This window comes from Hemicordylus capensis, chromosome 10 (assembly GCF_027244095.1).
Source record: "Hemicordylus capensis ecotype Gifberg chromosome 10, rHemCap1.1.pri, whole genome shotgun sequence".
Lineage (NCBI taxonomy): Eukaryota > Metazoa > Chordata > Lepidosauria > Squamata > Cordylidae > Hemicordylus > Hemicordylus capensis.
In genome coordinates, this window is record NC_069666.1 from 14,197,086 (window position 1) to 14,214,230 (window position 17,145).

A 17,145-nucleotide genomic window follows, 5' to 3' on the forward strand; every position below is an offset into this window, starting at 1 on the left:
ATGGGGATTCCATATGCAGATAGGGAGGGGGAACCTGTGGCACCATGGTGATTGGGCAGTGGGGATTCCATATGCAGATGGGGAAGAGGAGCCTGTGATGGTTAAGATCAGTTGGAATGCAACTGTTACTGGTCGGAAGATGTTCTTGATTGTAAAGGAGAGGAATTTATATATAGAAGGAAAGTGGGCAGGGGTCTGCGAAAAGAGGGGTCTACTAGCATGCAGATGATCTGCGTAGGTTAAGCTAGTGTGTGTGTATATATAATATATTAAGGTTGTACGTGGCAAGCCCTGCCCACACAGTGCTTTACCAATCACATGCAACAGAGCAGAAGTACTGTGGTGATTGGTCAGTGGGGATTCCATATGCAGATAGGGAAGAGGAGTGGATAGGGGGCGAGTGAGTGGTGGGGAGTGGGTGGCTGACACTGAGCAATAAAGCAGGGGCTGTGGCGGGGGGCAAGGAGAGGAACAAAGTCCTAGCACACAGATGCTCTGTGCAGGTTCAGCTAGTATTCTATATTCTATGTTGCTTCCACATCTTGCTCATTTGATTTCTATTTTATTAATCAACAATGAACTTAGACTATTCTTTTTGTTTAACAGTGTCCGAACGGGATCCAGATAATATGGGTTCGGAGTTCCATTTGCAGCCTTAAAAATTCTCTTTTAATCCTCCCACCATCCCTCTCCACCATGGCCAATAACTAGGCATGATGACATTTGCAGGAAGACCGGAGCTGGGCAGCCCTGCCCGATAATATGCTCCGGGTCTTCTACATCAGGGCTGCATCACTTCGGCCCTCCTGCAGAGGCTGGACTACAATGCCCATCATCCTGGACTAGCCACTGTCACTGTGGATGTCCTGCAGGCGGAGTAGCTCGCCCGCAGATGAGACAATGTGGAAAGCATTAAAGAATCCGAAAAACCACAAAATGGAGAAAAGTCGAGAGCCTCTTGATGGGGCAGGTTCGGCTTGTGCTCAGTCTCCCCTTTCACCCCTTGGACACGTTCTCGATTGAAATGAATGGAAGCGGTTGGCCTCTTTCGAGAGCTCGCAGTGTAAACATGTCCTAATAAGGATCTGTTTTAGACAAATAAAGTAGAACTGTTTAATTTAGCATGTACAATTATTCTTCGGACTAAAAACAGATCGACAAATAAACATTGGGGCCAGGTGAATAATGCCGTTAGACATGTAGTCAGAGAAACTGTTCCTGGATTTTTGTGAAACGCCTAAAACCTTTCTAGACAGCAGTGGGGGTGGGGGGGTCATAATGCTAGATTGTGGTAATGAGAATTTTTTTTGTGGGGGGGTACATTTATATAGTGCTTTTTTGCGTGGATTCACACACTTGGAGCTCCAGATGTCCTTGGACTTATTTTATTTTATTTATTTGACATATTTGAATACTGCCCCAAATTTAAGTCTCTTGATGGAAGAGAACTGGTCTTGTGGTAGCAAGCACGACTTGTCCCCTTAGCTAAGCAGGTTCCGCCCTGGTTGCATTTGAATGGGAGGTTGCATGTGGTCTGTATGCCGGGTCCATCTTCAGAAGCAAGATGCTGCTAAAAACCAGTTGCAGGGAAGTAGCAGTAGGAGAGAAGGCACGCTCTCACCTCTTGCCTGTGGGCTCCCCAGAGGCATCTGGTGGGCCACTGCGTGTGAAGCAGGTGCTGGACTAGGTGGGCATTCTTGGGCCTGATCCAGCTGGGCTGTTCTAATGCAATTTGCCTGGATTAGCACATTTGAAATACTGAGCAGGTGGAGTTAATGGGGTACAGGCTCATCTGGAGAAGGGACCCTCTGTGTCCCCATCCTGTCTTGTTCCGTTGATTAGTTTGGGCGGCAGATTGATTGATTGACTACCAACTCCCTGGACAGTATTTGATTAGAGTTTTCCATAGGCGAGTGGAATAAAAGGAAGATCTTGAAACGGAGTTGTTCCATCCTGTTTTCTCCCGGCCAAACTCAAGGAGCGGCTTCCTTTATGCTGTAACAGCCCTATTCAGAGCTTTTCCCTTGACGCCGAATCCAACGGTGGGTCTCACACTGCCTGGCGCTGAGGCCTTCTAGGAAGACGCTGAATGGCTCTGGCTGCCAGGGCGGAAACCTGCCACTCTGCATCGCCAGGACTTGACAGCATTGGTCCCTCCCTTGTTTTGCAGCCTGCTCTTTGGGAAGTGACACACGGCTGCTTCTCTCCTGTCGGCTGCCTGCTTTGTTCAAGCTCCAGGTTTAAAGGAAACAGACTCCGTGCTAGTGCTCCAAGGCTCTCTCATCTGGAGCACTGGAGTGCTGCTACCAGTCAGTGTAGGCAGTTTTAAGCTAAATGGACCAAGGGTCTGACTCTGTATCAGACAGCTTCTTAGGTCTAGGAAAGATCCCCATCAGAAACATGGAGAGCAGCTGCCTGTCAGTGCAGACCAGGCCTGCTCAACTTTGCCCCCCCCAGCTGTTTTTGGACTACAATTCCCATAATCCCCTGCCACAGTGGCCAATAGCCAGGGATTATGGGAGTTGTAGGCCAACATCTGCAGGAGGGCCGAAGCTGAGCAGCCCTGGTGTAGACAGTATTGCTCTGGATGGACCAGTGGTCTAACCCAGTAGAATGTGGGGACGTGCACGGAATTTGCACGAATTGATTCGAATTCGAAACTATTGTCGTAACAAGCAGCTCAGCTGTATCAAGCCACTCGCTAAAGGGAAATGGTTCAAGAGCATCCCTAGCAGGGGTGACTCTGGGGGTAGTGGGCACTCCCCTTCCAATATTTTTTGCGCCCCCATCTGCTGGCCCGGAACTTTACGATATGGTCATGGTATATGATACGGTCATACGATACGCTCATACGATACGCTCATGGTATATTAAGAGTCCTGTATGTTGAGTGGATTATTTTAAATGGCCTCTGTTGTTCAAAGAAGCCCCATTCACTCCCTCCTCTACCCCAAAACAAGCAGCAGGGACCAGTACATCCCAGTGGGTAGGGGACTCCTACAGCCTCCCAGGAGTCACGCCAAGCCCTGAGCTTCCTTCCTGGCCAGGAACTGCACTGGGTGAGACCATGTGCGGGGGGAGTGCAGCGTTGCCACCCCTGCTGATTTCAAATAGCCTGGTCCTGACTTCTCTCCCCACCTCAGTGTTTTGCAATCGAAGGGGATGAAAATGACTGGATGTTAGCAACATTTAGAAGTTGGGTATGGCAAGTTCTTGCAGAACGTTGAATAACAGAAGAAAATGAAAGAAAGGGGTTAAAAAGGATTTCAAGATCCTCCATACTTGAGGAACAGAAAAGGCTCCAACAGAACATAGGGAGCTGCCATATACTGAGTCAGGCCATTGGTCCATCTAGCTCAGTATTGTCTACCCAGACTGGCAGCGGCTTCTCCAAGGCTGCAGGCAGGAGTCTCTTTCTCAGCCCTATCTGGAGAAGCCAGGGAGGGAACTGGAAACCTTCTGCTCTTCCCAGAGCGGCTCCATCCCTTCAGGGGAATATCTTACAGTGCTCACACATGTAGTCTCCCATTCATATGCAACCAGAGCAGACCCTGCTTAGCAAAGGGGACAATTTATGTTTGCTACCATGGTTGCCCATTAGAGGTCCAGCCTCAAATGAACAGGCAGAGGTCAACAGATAAAGCGGTGTTGATGCAGTGATAAGGAAAACCTCACCTGTGGCGTTCTCCTTGTTAGGCAAAAGCCCACCAGCCACAAAAGGTGAACTGCTTGAGCCGCTTTAAAAATCTGCTCTCAGTGGACTTATTAGTTGGCTGGATTTTATCTGAGTGAGAATTTCTGGTGGCGTGTTCCTTACATAGCAGAAACCATCTCTGCCAACTCTATGGAGATCCAAATTGATGCTGCGAAACATCAAGAAAGATCTTGCTATCGCAGCCTAGTGAAAATGCCTACAAATGGTTTCTGGGGGTTGGATTTGAACTGACGAATGACACCCTTGCAGATGCCATTAAGAAGGCAAAAATTGGTTTCCATGCCTTAAAAGGCAAGAGACCTTTTGGGGCACATGTGTGTAGGCAGAAAGGAACAACCAGCCTGCCCATTCTACTTGAGATTGTTGAGATTTCCACTATTGAAGTAGTGAAAGAGGGCGACAGGTACGCTGGAAGTCTCGCTAATGAGCAGCTGTTCTGTCAGCAAGGTCTTGTGCCTGGCGTCTTGGGTGGTACTGTTAAGATCCATGAATTAAGACTACCATCCTAAGCAAGCCAGTTGGAAGGGAGTATCGCCAAAACCAACGCAATTAGGACTGTGAAATATGTGTGATTCGGGTGGGATTTTTGTGCATAATGTACATAGGAAGCTGTCTTATATTGAGTCAGACCCGTAGTCAACTTAAATAAATAAGTAAACTCCCCCCCAGCTGTTTTAGGACTACAACTCCCATCATCCCGAGTCACGGTGGCCAAGAGTCATGGATTCTGGGAGTTGTAGGCCAACATCTGCAGGAGGGCTGAAGTGGAGCAGCCCTGCCCAAGGGGAATATCTTACAGCAGACGGTGCCCCCAAGTAGTCACCCATCCAAAGGCAAACCAAGATGGACCCTGCTTCGCAAATGGGAGAATTCATACTTGATCCTTGACCTTTCTGGCAGGCATGGGTTCAGCCCTGCCCAGAGTTGCTTGCACTAACTCTTTTATGCTGATATCACTGTGTTTATGAGTCTATGTTAACTGAATTCAAGGGCTTTTGTATACACTTTTCTCTTTTTTTTTAAGTAAACAAAAATTAAGAGAAAAAGAGAGAGAGACATGGATACACATTTTGATAGAATTTAAAAGTGGGTCCAGTGTTGTGGGTTGATCTTAAGGCTTAGTGTGAAAGATGGTTTCCTGGAAAAGTCAGTGCCATGTGCGATCCGAGAAGAGCTCTGCTTCTCGGATCTTCTCGGATCTGCTTCTCGGATCTTCTCTGAAACCGCCTTTCTCCTCGCATCGCTAAAGGTGCTGTAGCAGGCCTTTAGATGGAGCCTGTCCCCAGATTTCGAACTGAGCCGCACAGCACCGTTGTTGTTTTTTTGTTTGGTTGTTTTTTGGTCAGCTGCCAAGACTGATTATTATGGGCTGTCAAATGTTTGACAGCTGTCCTGTTTTTCCAGTCACCAACAGGTAACGAAAGCAGGAGGCTGATCAGTGACTGGATGCGGGTGGGTGGCTACCTCCAACTTGGTAGGTCACAAGTATCTATTTTTAAACATTTGATACTACATGCTACTAGGGATGTACATCAAATTTGCACAAATCGGTTTGGATTCGAATCGGTTTGATTTGAAACCATTGAACGGAGTAGAGATTCGTTCAAATCAATCTGATTCGACTTTGGGCAAATTCAAAGTTAGGCAAATTGACTTTGGGCAAATTTGAATCAATTTGAATGAATGTCTCTGTTCCGTGGTTTCAAATTTGAATCAATTTGTGCAAATTTCATGCACGTTCCTTCATTCTGCTGCTGGGTTAGACCATTGGTCCATCCAGTGCAGTATTGTGCACCAGGACTGCTCAACTTCGGCCCTCCTGCAGATGTTGGCCCACCATTCCTATCATCCTTGGTTATTGGCCACTGTGGCTGGGGATTATGGGAGCTGTAGTCCAAAAAAAGATGAGGGGGCCTAAGTTGAGCAGGCCTGATCATCGGAATCAGACATTCCGATGCATGAGCATCGTGTGTTTAGTCTGTTAAAAAGTTCTGCTCCATCTTCACCCTCGCTGCATCGAGAGGCATTTATCAAAGTATTTACTCTCGTTAAAAAGATTGTGCTTTTCTGCTTTTAGGATCATATTTCTTCCTGACATCTGTTTACACTCCAAATCAACATACAATTTCAGCCCTGTTAAAAGTATTTAAATATTTTTGTAAAGTAAGGCACACAGCTTGTTAAAACTGGCTTATTTTAATCCCAGGACAGATCCTTTCGGTCAACTTCTGCACGAGGCAGTAATAGCCAGTTGTCACCATGACAATAACGGTGTGTTTCCAGCAAACGGGTGGGAAACTTGATCCGTTTCATCTGTGTTTGTCTTTTGAGTTCTCTGTAAATACCAACTCAAAGCCAAACAAGAATCTGTCTCGGGCTTGTGGTACTAGGAAAGGTTGTGCCGTTGAGTCGGTGTCTACTCGTGGAGACCACAGAGCCCTGTGGCTTTCTTGGTAGAATACAGGAGGGGTTTACCATTGCCTTCTCCGACGCAGTATGAGATGATGCCTTTCAGCACCTCCCTATATCACTCCCGATACAGGGGTTTCCTGTATTCTGGGAAACACACCAGTGTGGATTCGAACTAACAGCCTCGTGCTGTCTAGGCCATTTGCTTCCCCGCTGAGCATGAATTGTCCTCTTCGCTGAGCATGAATTGTCCCCTTCGCTAAGCAGGATCTTCCAGCTTGCATTTGAATGAGTGTCTACAAGTGAGTTCTCTTCGTTGTCTGCTGTAAGATATTCTGCTTAGGGGCTGGGGCGATAGTTCAGTGGCAGAGCATCTGATCCGGCTTCAGCGGAACTATTTCTAAGAGCATTCCTAAGCGCCAATGGGCTTTCTTGTCTAGACGGCTGGAGATTTTTGCCATTTCCACACTCAGGGTATTCAGCTGCTGGCTTCCAGCATGACGTTTGACATGACCTTGGCTATTGGTCCAGGTTTCCTTTTTAGCACGCAAAAAGAATCATATAAATTTATGCTTTTTATTAGATCTGTGTACCGCCCAAACTCTGGGTGGTTTACAACCAACACTGCGGCAATGATTAAAAGGTTAGAACAGTTTAAAACAAATGCACGTTAAAATCTAGTTAAAAGCGTAAAAAGTGGTGTTTCCAAGCTGGCTCTTGAAAACTGTCAGAGATGGCAAGGTTCTTCCTTCAGCAAGGAGTACATTCCAATGCCTCGGGGCGGCAGTAGAGAAGACCCTTTCGTGATGAGCTGGTGTCAACTGCAGACGGACCTCCCCAGATCTCAGTAGGTGGCAGGGCTCGTAACGGAGACAGTGTTCTCTTAAATACCCTGGGCCTGAGCTTTTTAGGGCTTTATCGTTACAACCAGCACTTCGTATTTTGCCTAGAAACATGTTGGTAGCCTGTGTGGTTCTTTTAATATAGGAGTAATATGAGAATAGTCCAACTGCCGCATTTTGCACCAATTGCAGATTCCGGATTATGTACAATTGCAGTGGTTGAGCCTAGAGGTAGGAGCCTAGAGGTAGGAGTGTGCACGAAACCGGCTTGCCCGGTTCGGTTGGAGTCCAGATTGGACTCGAACTGGAGTGGGCACATTCGGTTTTGCCACCCTCGAACTAGAAACCCAACTCGGCTCACATTCAAGCCGGTTTGAGGTTCTAAAGTGGAATTTTTTTAAAAAAACTTACTGGTGGCCTTCCAGGGGGTGCTGCTATGGGGGAGGCTCCAAAGGTTCCCCCTCCCCCCCCGACTCCCCCTGGTTTGTTTTTGGGGGCCATTTGGCCCCATTTTGTGCCTTTGGGCCCTCTCCCTGCTCTCAATGGCCATTTAGAAGGCCACCACGCATGCATATGAGCTATTTGTGTGCAGCCACTGGAGGCCGCTGAATCCAGCTATACTTAAAAAAATAAAAATAAAAATCCCCCTTTAGAGTCCTGAGCTGGTCCAGGAGGATTCAGCTCAAGCCCTCGAACCAGCCCGGTTCGCTGGCAAACTGGCTCAACCCCGAGCCAGTTCGTATATCCCTACCTAGAGGTTACCAGCATACTGTAATTCTTTAGATTATTAAAAGTGTGCCGAAGCTAAAACAAATCAACAATAGCAGCGTGTTGGAGTCTATTTTTTCTTCCTCCCAAGCCTATTTAAATAGATATTGCGCTCTTTTAGAAGTGACAGGCAGTAAACGGCCAAACACAAAATAAGCCACTGCATTTGAATTCTCTAAGCAAAACTTTACAGCTGTGCTAGGGAACAAAGATACTACCAGCATTTGAAATAATTAAAAACAAAAAAAATCAAGAAAACACAAATATCATTGAGACACAGAGCTGGTTGTAGAACAAAGTGATCCAGTCTTGTGGCAGTGAGCATGATTTGTCCCCCTTTGCCAAGCAGGGTCTACCTTAGTTTGCTTTGGGATGGGAGAAGACATGGAACATCAGAAGCTGCCATATACTGAGTCAGACCATTGGTCTGTCTAGCTCAGTATTGTCTTCACAGACTGGCAGTGGCTTCTCCAAGGTTGCAGGCAGGAATCTCTCTCAGCCCTATCTTGGAGATGCTGCCAGGGAGGGAACTTGGAACCTTCTGCTCTTCCCAGAGCGGCTCCATCCCCTGAGGGGAATATCTTGCAGTGCTCACACATCAAGTCTCCCATTCAGATGCAACCAGGGCAGACCCTGCTTAGCTATGGGGACAAGTCATGCTTGCTACCACAAGACCAGCTCTCCTCTCCACAGAAGCACAGACAGAAGTATGAAGCAACAGTGACTCCCAGTGCTCAAAATGGAATTCTCTTTTCAGCAGTTCTAAAGGCAACGTTGTTCAATTGTATGTATGTATGTATGTATTTATTTATTTAATATACTGCCCTTCCAAAAATGGCTCTGGACAGTTATTAATATATTATATTATTATTATTATTATTATTATTATTATTATTATTATAGAATATAATTAATAGTGAATAAACTGCATTTGTTAGCCTCCCCATAACAAATTGTTCTCTGGGCAGCTTACCACACAAAATCAGAACATGAGATAAAAACCCACAACACATTAAATCACCACAGACCAAAAGGGGGAGAAAGAAAATACGAAGGAATTTTAAAACTCTTTAAAGATCAATTTTTAAAAATTGTTTTATTATGTGCTTTGGATTTTAATGTAAACGGCCCTAAGCCACTTTAAGAAGGGTGGTATTTAAATAAATTAAATAAATTAAAATAAATGTCTTTGACAGCCAACCTGTCAGCCCAGTTCTCACCACCTACAGATTTTTTAAAAAATTGTCTTTAAGTCTCTGTAAACTTTTGTGCTGCTCTTTGAAGGCGGGGCTGGGGGAGCCATACGACTTGAAGAGCCAGCCTGCTTGCAAGGTTAGCATAGTCAGAATAATCCGCTCTGGCATCTTGACAGCTTGCCTTCTGCGTCAGCAGAAATCGGTCCAAAAGATGTTAGCGCTCTGCTCCCTCCCTATCAAACGTTTGTCATTGTGTATATTGCTAATAAGCATGTGATGTAATATAAAAATAGCTCTCTCCGTTGGAGTAGCCAAGTCCACAGGATTGGTCTGGCATCTCCAGGAACTGGAATCACAGGTTAACTGTCGAGACCAATCCTGGAGATGTTAATGGTTTGGTATTGTGAAATAATATTGGGGTGGGGGGGATGGAGGGGGCAGTGTTCCCTCTAACAGGGATTCCCAGATGTTGTGGACTACAACTCCCAGAATCCCCAAGCAGAAGCCATTATAGCTGAGGATTCTGGGAGTTGTAGTCCACAACATCTGGGAGTCCCTGTTAGAAGGAACACTGGTGGCTGGGTTGGATTCTCCAGGAATAGCTTCGGTCCGAGTTGGCAAACCTTCTGTCAGTAGACTTGATTATTCGTAGATGGCCTTTCGTGGTGACCAGCTATTCCCACCGCCTGGGCTACAGGTGAGACTTGCCTGCTGTCGGGGAATCCCTGGATGGAGCCAATCACTGATCGTAAATGCAGCGAGCTTCACGGCGGGGCTCCCTCCCCAACTGAGTCTTGGAGGGAGGACCCTATCGGGTGGGGGAAGAAGTAGACACCAATATGCCTACCTGGAGGCGTTCATGCTGGCCCCGGAAGAGAGATGTTGATGTTACATCAACAGATGGTGTGGCTTCCCAGGATCGGCTTTCATGAAATCTCAAAGTGAGATCTCCTGAGACTTGCCCTGGGTGTCAGAAGCTTGGGTTTGGGAGGAAAAGAGATGGTCTTGGGGTAGCAAGCATGACTTGTCCCCTTAGCTAAGCAGGGTCTGCCCTGATTGCATATGAAAGGGAAACTAGAAGCGTGAGCACTGTAAGATATTCCCCTTAGGGCAGGCCTGCTCAACTTCAGCCAGCCTGCAGATGTTGGCCTACAACTCCCATAACCCCTGACTATTGGCCACTGTGGCCAGAGATTATGGGAGTTGTAGTCCAAAAACAAATGGGGGGCCTAAGTTGAGCGGGCCTGTTTTAGGGGATGGAGCCGCTCTGGGAAGAGCATCTTGATCCGTTCCCACCCTGGCAGCATCTCCAAGATAGGGCTGAGAGAGATTCTTGCATGCAACCTTGAAGAAGCCACTGCCAGTCTGTGTAGACCAGGGATTCTCAACGTTGGGTCCCCAGATGTTATTGGACTTCACCTTCCATAATCCCCAGGCCCAGGGGCCTTTGGCTGGGGATTATGGGAGTTGAAGTCCAAGAACATCTGGGCACCCAACGTTGAAAATCCCTGGCTGTAGACAATACTGAGCTAGATGGAGCGATGGTCTGACTCAGTATATGGCAGCTTCCAATGTTCCTAAGCTATATAAGGGAAGAGTGGCCCAGTCCAGGAGGACGGCTTGGTGTGGAAAGGGGCCCTGGGATTCGGAGAGAGCCTTGAGGGTATCAGCACTAGGACAGGACTGGTGAATGGAACAAGCCCTGCCTGTAAGCTTTAAAGCTCCCCTGGCAGTATCCCCTCTAACAGGGATCCCCAGATGTGGTTGACTACAACTCCCAGAATCCCCAACCAAAGGCCACATCTGGGGATCCCTGTTAGAGAGAATAGTCAGGCCACCTGAACCTCCTTTGGCAGCCGAAGGCGGATGGTTGTACTGGGAGCATGACACCTGCAAAGGTGCATTCTCCGGTAGGGTTGCCGCATGTCTGGGATCATAATCGGATGTTCTCTCCAGGATGTAGAAAAGGTGTCATCCTGGTCATTCACAAAATGTCCAGGAATTTGAGTAGGAAGATTGCTTTAACAGATTTTTCCTGGTTTTCTGGTGCTTAATATAAGAACAGCCCTGCTGGATCAGGCCCAAGACCCATCTAGTCCAGCATCCTGTTTCACACAGTGGCCCACCAGATGCCTCTGGGGAGCCTACAAGCAAGAGGTGAAGGTATGCCCCCTCTCCTGCTGTGGCTCCCCTGCACCTGGTGTTGAGAGGCATCTTGCCTCTGAGGCTGGAGGTGGCCCACAGTCACCAGACTAGTAGCCATTGATAGACCGGTCCTCCGTGAATCTGTCTAACCCCTTTTAAAGCCATAGAAGCTACCGTGGCAGAGAATCCCACAGATTAATTATGCGCTGTGTGAAAAAGTACTTCCTTTTCTTGGGAAAAACAAAACGTTAGAATTCCAAGTAAGAGTGTATCTATATAGTTAGATTTCATAAGTCTAATCGAATACCTGGATTAGTTTATTGTTACTGTTTGAGCTGTGTATGTATATATTTTTCTGGTCAGTGACCATAAACAGAATTGAACTGAACTGGTCCTAAATTTCCTGGTAATCTATTTCATGGGATGACCATCTCCAGGTATTATAGCTACTTGGTGTTAGTGTTCAAATGCCCCATGTTTTTACCCTTTCTCTGGCATCAATGCTTCCAATTGGCTAGGGTGGCTTTCTGTCTGTGACTCAGTAAACCTCTTCTACTCTCTTCTGGCTTGTTTTAGAGCTAGCAGGGGTCTGCTGAAGGCTGGAATGGAGACACCAAGTATAGAAGGGAGTGGGAATCAAAACCGCTCCAAGCCCTGCAGTATGTAAACAATTGGCATTTTATAAACCACTATTAAACAAAGTAAACACTCAGTGCTGGTTTCTTTCACTTCTCATCTGCAGAGAGAGAGGAGAGCTGGTCTGGTGGTAGCAAGCATGACTTGTCCCCTTAGCTAAGCAGGGTCCGCCCTGGTTGCATATGAGTGGGAGACCAGAAGTGTGAGCACTGGAAGATATTCCTCTCAGGGGATGGAACTGCTCTGGGAAGAGCATCTAAGTTCCAAGTTCCCTCCCTGGCAGCATCTCCAAGACAGGGCTGAGAGACACTCCTGCCTGTAACCTTGGAGAAGCCGCTGCCAAATACTGAGCTAGATGGACCAATGGTCGGACTCAGTAGAAAGCAGTCTGTGTTCCTACAGACTAATTTAATTATGCTCCCTCTCCCTCTCAAACCCTGGGCTCTAAAATAATGGACAAAGACATCTGTCTCAATGTGAGGGTTCCAAGGACAAAGCTTCAGGAATATGTATGCTTGATTTGTATGATGGCTCCCCTATTTAATGGGTAAGGATGGGGTTGTATCTCAGTGGTAGAGCATCAGCTTTGCCTGCAGAAGGTCTCCGTTTCATTCCCTGGCATGTCCAATTAAAAAGGTAACAGAGTCGGGGGCCTTGAAAAGCTGCTGCCAGTCAGAGTAGACAGTACTGAGCATTATACTAATGGTATAAGGCAGCCTTCAATGGTTGTCTTTTTTAAAAAAATGTAACCCTTTTTCCTCATCTCTCCCACTCCCCATTCGCCCACTTCTGTTAGGTCCCGAAAGCTTTAGTTCAAAGAGTCTCGCCCTGCAAGCCCAGAAGAAGATCTTGAGCAAAATGGCCACCAAAACGGTGGCGAACATGCTGATCGATGACACCAGCAGTGAAATCTTTGACGAGTTATACAGAGTGATGATCGAGCACCTGAAGAACAAGAAAGAAGCGCACAAGATCATGAAGGACTTGATCAAAGTGGCCATCAAGATTGGGATCCTCTACCGGCACAATCAGTTCAACGCGGAAGAGCTGGAGATCATCGAAAAGTTCCGCAAGAAGTTGAACCAGGCGGCCATGACGATCGTCAGTTTTTACGAAGTGGAGTACACCTTCGATAAAACCGTGCTCTCGGGACTGCTGAACGAGTGCAAAGACCTGGTGCACGAACTGGTAGAGCGGCACCTGACAGCCAGGTCTCACGCGCGGATCAATCACGTCTTTGACCATTTTGCCGATGTGGAGTTCCTCACCTCCCTCTATCGCCTCGAGGGGGGATGCCAACCCCACCTCAAAAAGATCTGCGATGGGATTAACAAACTGCTTGACGAGAAAGTCCTTTGAGATGTTGCCTTGCTGGAACATACTACAGGCAGACTTTATTTAAGGGATGCAAACAGAGTCGGAATAGAAACCCAAGAGTGAGCTTCCTTTCTAGGAGGACCCCAAAGCATCTTGATTCCAGACCACTTGTTTTGTTTATTTTTTTAAAAAAGCAAGAAAGCAACAAAGGGTGCTTAAGCCCACAAGTAACCCAGCTTTTTAGGAGATAGGATGGCTTGTGATGCAAGATTGTTGCCATGCCGCACTTGGGTTGCGATGGTTCGAAAATCAGCCCAGCAGCAGTGTGAACAAAAAAAAGCACCCATCCTTATGTTCTAGAAGATTGGGTCTTGGAACGATTAGAAAATGGGGGCTGTCCCAAATGGCACCAAAAGCAGAACACTATAGGGGTAGGATCCAGGCCAAGTTAGTTGTGACTAAGCACCACTAAAATAAAGAAGGCTAGTTGTGACTAACTTAAGCCCCGTTAGTCGTGACTCTGTCTGCATCTCACCTGGTGTCTTGGAATAAGGCTGCAAAAGTAGCGATGATATTGAAGAACAGTTCAAAAACCCTTTAGAGGGTAAGCTGCAGAAACATTGTAGGACTGTCCCCACGACTATTAACAGGGTAAGGCAAACAGCCTATCCGGCTTCATGATTTTCAATCATGTGCTTTTGAAAATCTAGGTGGGAGGAGGGAGAGTGATCCCACTCCTCCCACCTAGGTTTTTGCGAGCCCGTGACCAAAACTTGGAAGCGTGAACAGCTCCCAAAGCTGGGTAAGACGTTTGTCCTACCCAGTTAATGGCGGGTAAGATTTAAGTTGGGGAGAAGGCTGCCATGGAAACCAAAATTTAAGAGATCCCATCAGAAGGCTTGCTGAATGTGGGCGCCGTTGGCCTTCTTGACTGAAGCATCAAGGTCTCCAAGAGATAAAGGTTAGTCCCAGGTTTTTTGGGGGGGGGGCTTCTGGAAGATGCCCCCATAGTGGCCCATGTCATTGCGCCTTCTTGCCACCAACCTCTTGCTTGCTCAGAGGGCTGGTGATCTCAGTTACAGAAGCAGCAGTGGGGCAGGAGTTTGCCATGGCGTGCCATGCTCAGTGGTGCTGGCCCCGGTGAGAGGGCAAGCCTGCCCTAGAGGCAGTTTCGACACAAGCAAGAACTTGTCGGTTTGCTTGAGTTAAGTGGTTGAAATGCATTTGTGCTCCTGGCTCAAAAACGAGATGCAACCGATATGGAAGACAGAAAGCAAAACAATCCAAGACGGGTCAAAGCAATAAAGTGAAGTGACTCTCCCCATTCCCGTGTTTCTCAGCTGAAACGTCCCCCCAAGCCCTCCCCACAGGTTTCCACATTCTCTACCCCCATCCTAAGTTTAAAGACTTGGATAGAAATCTGCCCAGCTTTAGGCGGCTGTTAGGATAGAGATGTATCCTGTCTCCCGCCTAGTTCCCTTCCCTTTGCACATCTTAATCCTTAGCCTGTAGTATCGTAGCTGCAGGATGTGCTGGAAGGGACCTGGGGAAGGTCTTCTAAACTAACCTCCTGCTCGAGGGGCAGGCCTGCTGCAGGCGCTGTTTGATGCCCCCCAATAAAGGAGAGGCCTCTCTCTGCACGAGGTAGGTTGTTCCACTGTCGAATATCCCCAACAGTTAGGAAATCCCTCCTACGGTCTAGCCTGAATTTGTTTCCTTGTATCTTCAGCCCATGGTTCGGGTCCTACCCTCAAGAGCCACAAAGAAGCAAGTCCACCCTTTCTTCTACAGTCTTTCAGGTATTAGAAGACAGCTATCAAACACGTTGGTCTGGATCTAATTTCTTTACGTATGTGTTACTGGAAAGATGGGGGGAAAGTGACTTTCTAAGTATAATTCTTAGGAGATTCTAATTCTCTGGAGAGAGATGTAATGTATATGCATGCACACACGTAAGTGTGTGTGTGTGTGTATATACTGACAGTGTATACACACACACACGGGTGAATAAATGTTGGCTCAGGTTATCAGCCAGACAAAATATTTTGTCAAGCTACGTTGGATTGCTCATCAGGGCTTTTTTCACTCATCAGGCATTGGTTTTCACTTGTCACAGACTAGTGGATTTCTGCAGGTGTGTGTGTGTGTACACACACACTCATTCTCATGCACACACCTCCCTCTCTCGAGGGAGGGAGGGAGGGTGGATAGAATTTTTTTCCTCCTATCAAGGTCACCCAATGTCATTGATCTGCAGTAGACAGATGACAGTCAAAAAAGTGCATACAGAATTAACTGCCACGTGGTGTGCTAATGGACACCAGCTCAAATGGCTTTGAAAAGGGAAACAGACAGGCTAATGGGGTGCTGGCTAATCTTTGTTTGCCTCCTTACCTGAGTGGAACCTCCAGCTTCAGAAGCAGTGTACCCCTCAATGTGAGTTGCTGAGGGGGAAGAGGGAAATAGAGGGAAGACTGCTTCCCTCATGCCCAGCTATGGGCTCCAGTTTGCTGTTCTAAGTAAATTCTGGGGAATTCAAAAGTTCACAAGGCGGGCCCCCCGTCCTGCTAGCACTGATGTGTGAGATTCTCAGCAAGTCAAAGGAATGCATTTGGTGCGTCTCACTTGGTCAATCGCTTTGTTTCCCACTGGGCTTCAGTGTTGTCGGATCGTAAAGTGGGTGATACGACAGCCTACTACATTGTCAGCCTGGGGGAATAATACAAAGTCATGCTAAATTACTGAATCTGGTCATTCTAATGTTGCGAGCCGCCCAGAGGAGTATTGTGCTGAAGGGGCAGGGTCTAAGTGCTTTAAATAAAGCTCATACACAATTCCTTTCAAGAAGCCAGATTTCCACACGGAGGAAAGGGAAAGCCTGGGGAAGGAAGCACCAGAAGGGGAACTTTCTTTCTATCTTGCACATGTTGATATTCGGGGTTTGATTATTTTAGGTAACAGCCAAATGTCTTGTCATTTTTATTTATCAGACTTGAGTAGCCTTAAACAAGGAGCAAGTATCATGCATTTCTCTTGCTGGTGTATGCTGTATATTCACCGTCTCCTTTTATATTGGTGCGTTAACATGTAAAGCGATCCATTCTACAATACTGGTAGGGTTTGAGTCGGCCACAAAATGTGTGTGCGTTGTGCCATCGTGAATTTATGCATTAAATAATTTGTGATTAACCTGTTTCTTCAGCCTTGGCATTTTAATGGCTGCAATCATTGTCTCACTGTGCCTACATTTCATTTTTTTAAAAAATGTGTAGCTATAATATAATAATAAAGACTGCATGCACAGAGTCTCTCTTGCTTTGCCACAATTCTTCGTTGTCAAGACGGCACTACAGCAGGGCTACACAACTCCAGCCCTCCAGCTCTTGGACTACAACTCCCATCTTCCCCAGCCATAGTAGCCAATAGTCAGGGATGATGCAAGTTGTAGTCAAAACACCTAGCAGGCCAGAGTTGTGCAGCCGTGCCCTACAGGTTAGCCACCAACTAATTGGAAGGGGAGACCATCAAGAGAAACTTCCATCACTTTTATATCCGTTTCATTGTCTTGGCTTCCTCCAACAAATCTTGCCATTGTAGCCTGGTGAGGATACTAAGAAATCTCTAAGAGATCACATGTCCCGCTTTCCCTAGGGCAGTTCTCTTCACTAATTTTTCAAGCAGGGGCCACTTTGGCGAAACACATTCAACGTGAGAGCCATTTCCCCCTGTGCTGATCTCTACGAGTGCTGCACGTTCCCCAGCACAGGGCTAAGAGTGTGCATGAACCGAGCTTCGAGTACTGGTTTGGCACTGAACCGGTTTGACATCACAGGGACGGAACTTTGAGGAGAACAGGTCCTTACAACAAATGCTACCCCAGGAGGAAACTGCAGGACCTGCTCTCCTCTTTCTTGAAGCTCCTGCTCTCCATCCCCTGGCGCCAAACCGGTTTGGGCCTTGTCCGAACTGGTTTGGGCCTTGTCCGAACCGGTGCTCAAACCTCAGTTCATACATACCCTTACACAGGGCGGGGAGGCTGTTTAAGAGAAACAGAGCCCTATCAAACCCCAGCACTACCCCAGTGTAGTCCTCCCTAGTGTTTCCCACAGTACCACCA

General features: G+C 47.1%; 1 protein-coding gene across 3 annotated transcripts in view; it reads left to right on the forward strand.

Moving 5' to 3' along the window:
- TNFAIP8L3 (TNF alpha induced protein 8 like 3) overlaps positions 1–16,334 on the forward strand; it is a 57,558-nt gene extending 41,224 nt beyond the window's left edge. Inside the window, exons 2-3 of one of the 3 annotated variants that reach the window (XM_053272393.1) lie at positions 5,120–5,189; positions 12,508–16,334. In XM_053272393.1, coding sequence (XP_053128368.1) covers positions 5,162–5,189; positions 12,508–13,070 — 591 coding nt within the window. In that variant the 5' untranslated portion in view covers positions 5,120–5,161 and the 3' untranslated portion in view covers positions 13,071–16,334. The remainder of the gene's footprint in view (positions 1–5,119; positions 5,190–12,507) is intronic. The other 2 variants (XM_053272392.1, XM_053272394.1) reach the window with 2 other exon arrangements.
- The last annotated feature ends 811 nt before the right edge of the window (positions 16,335–17,145 follow it).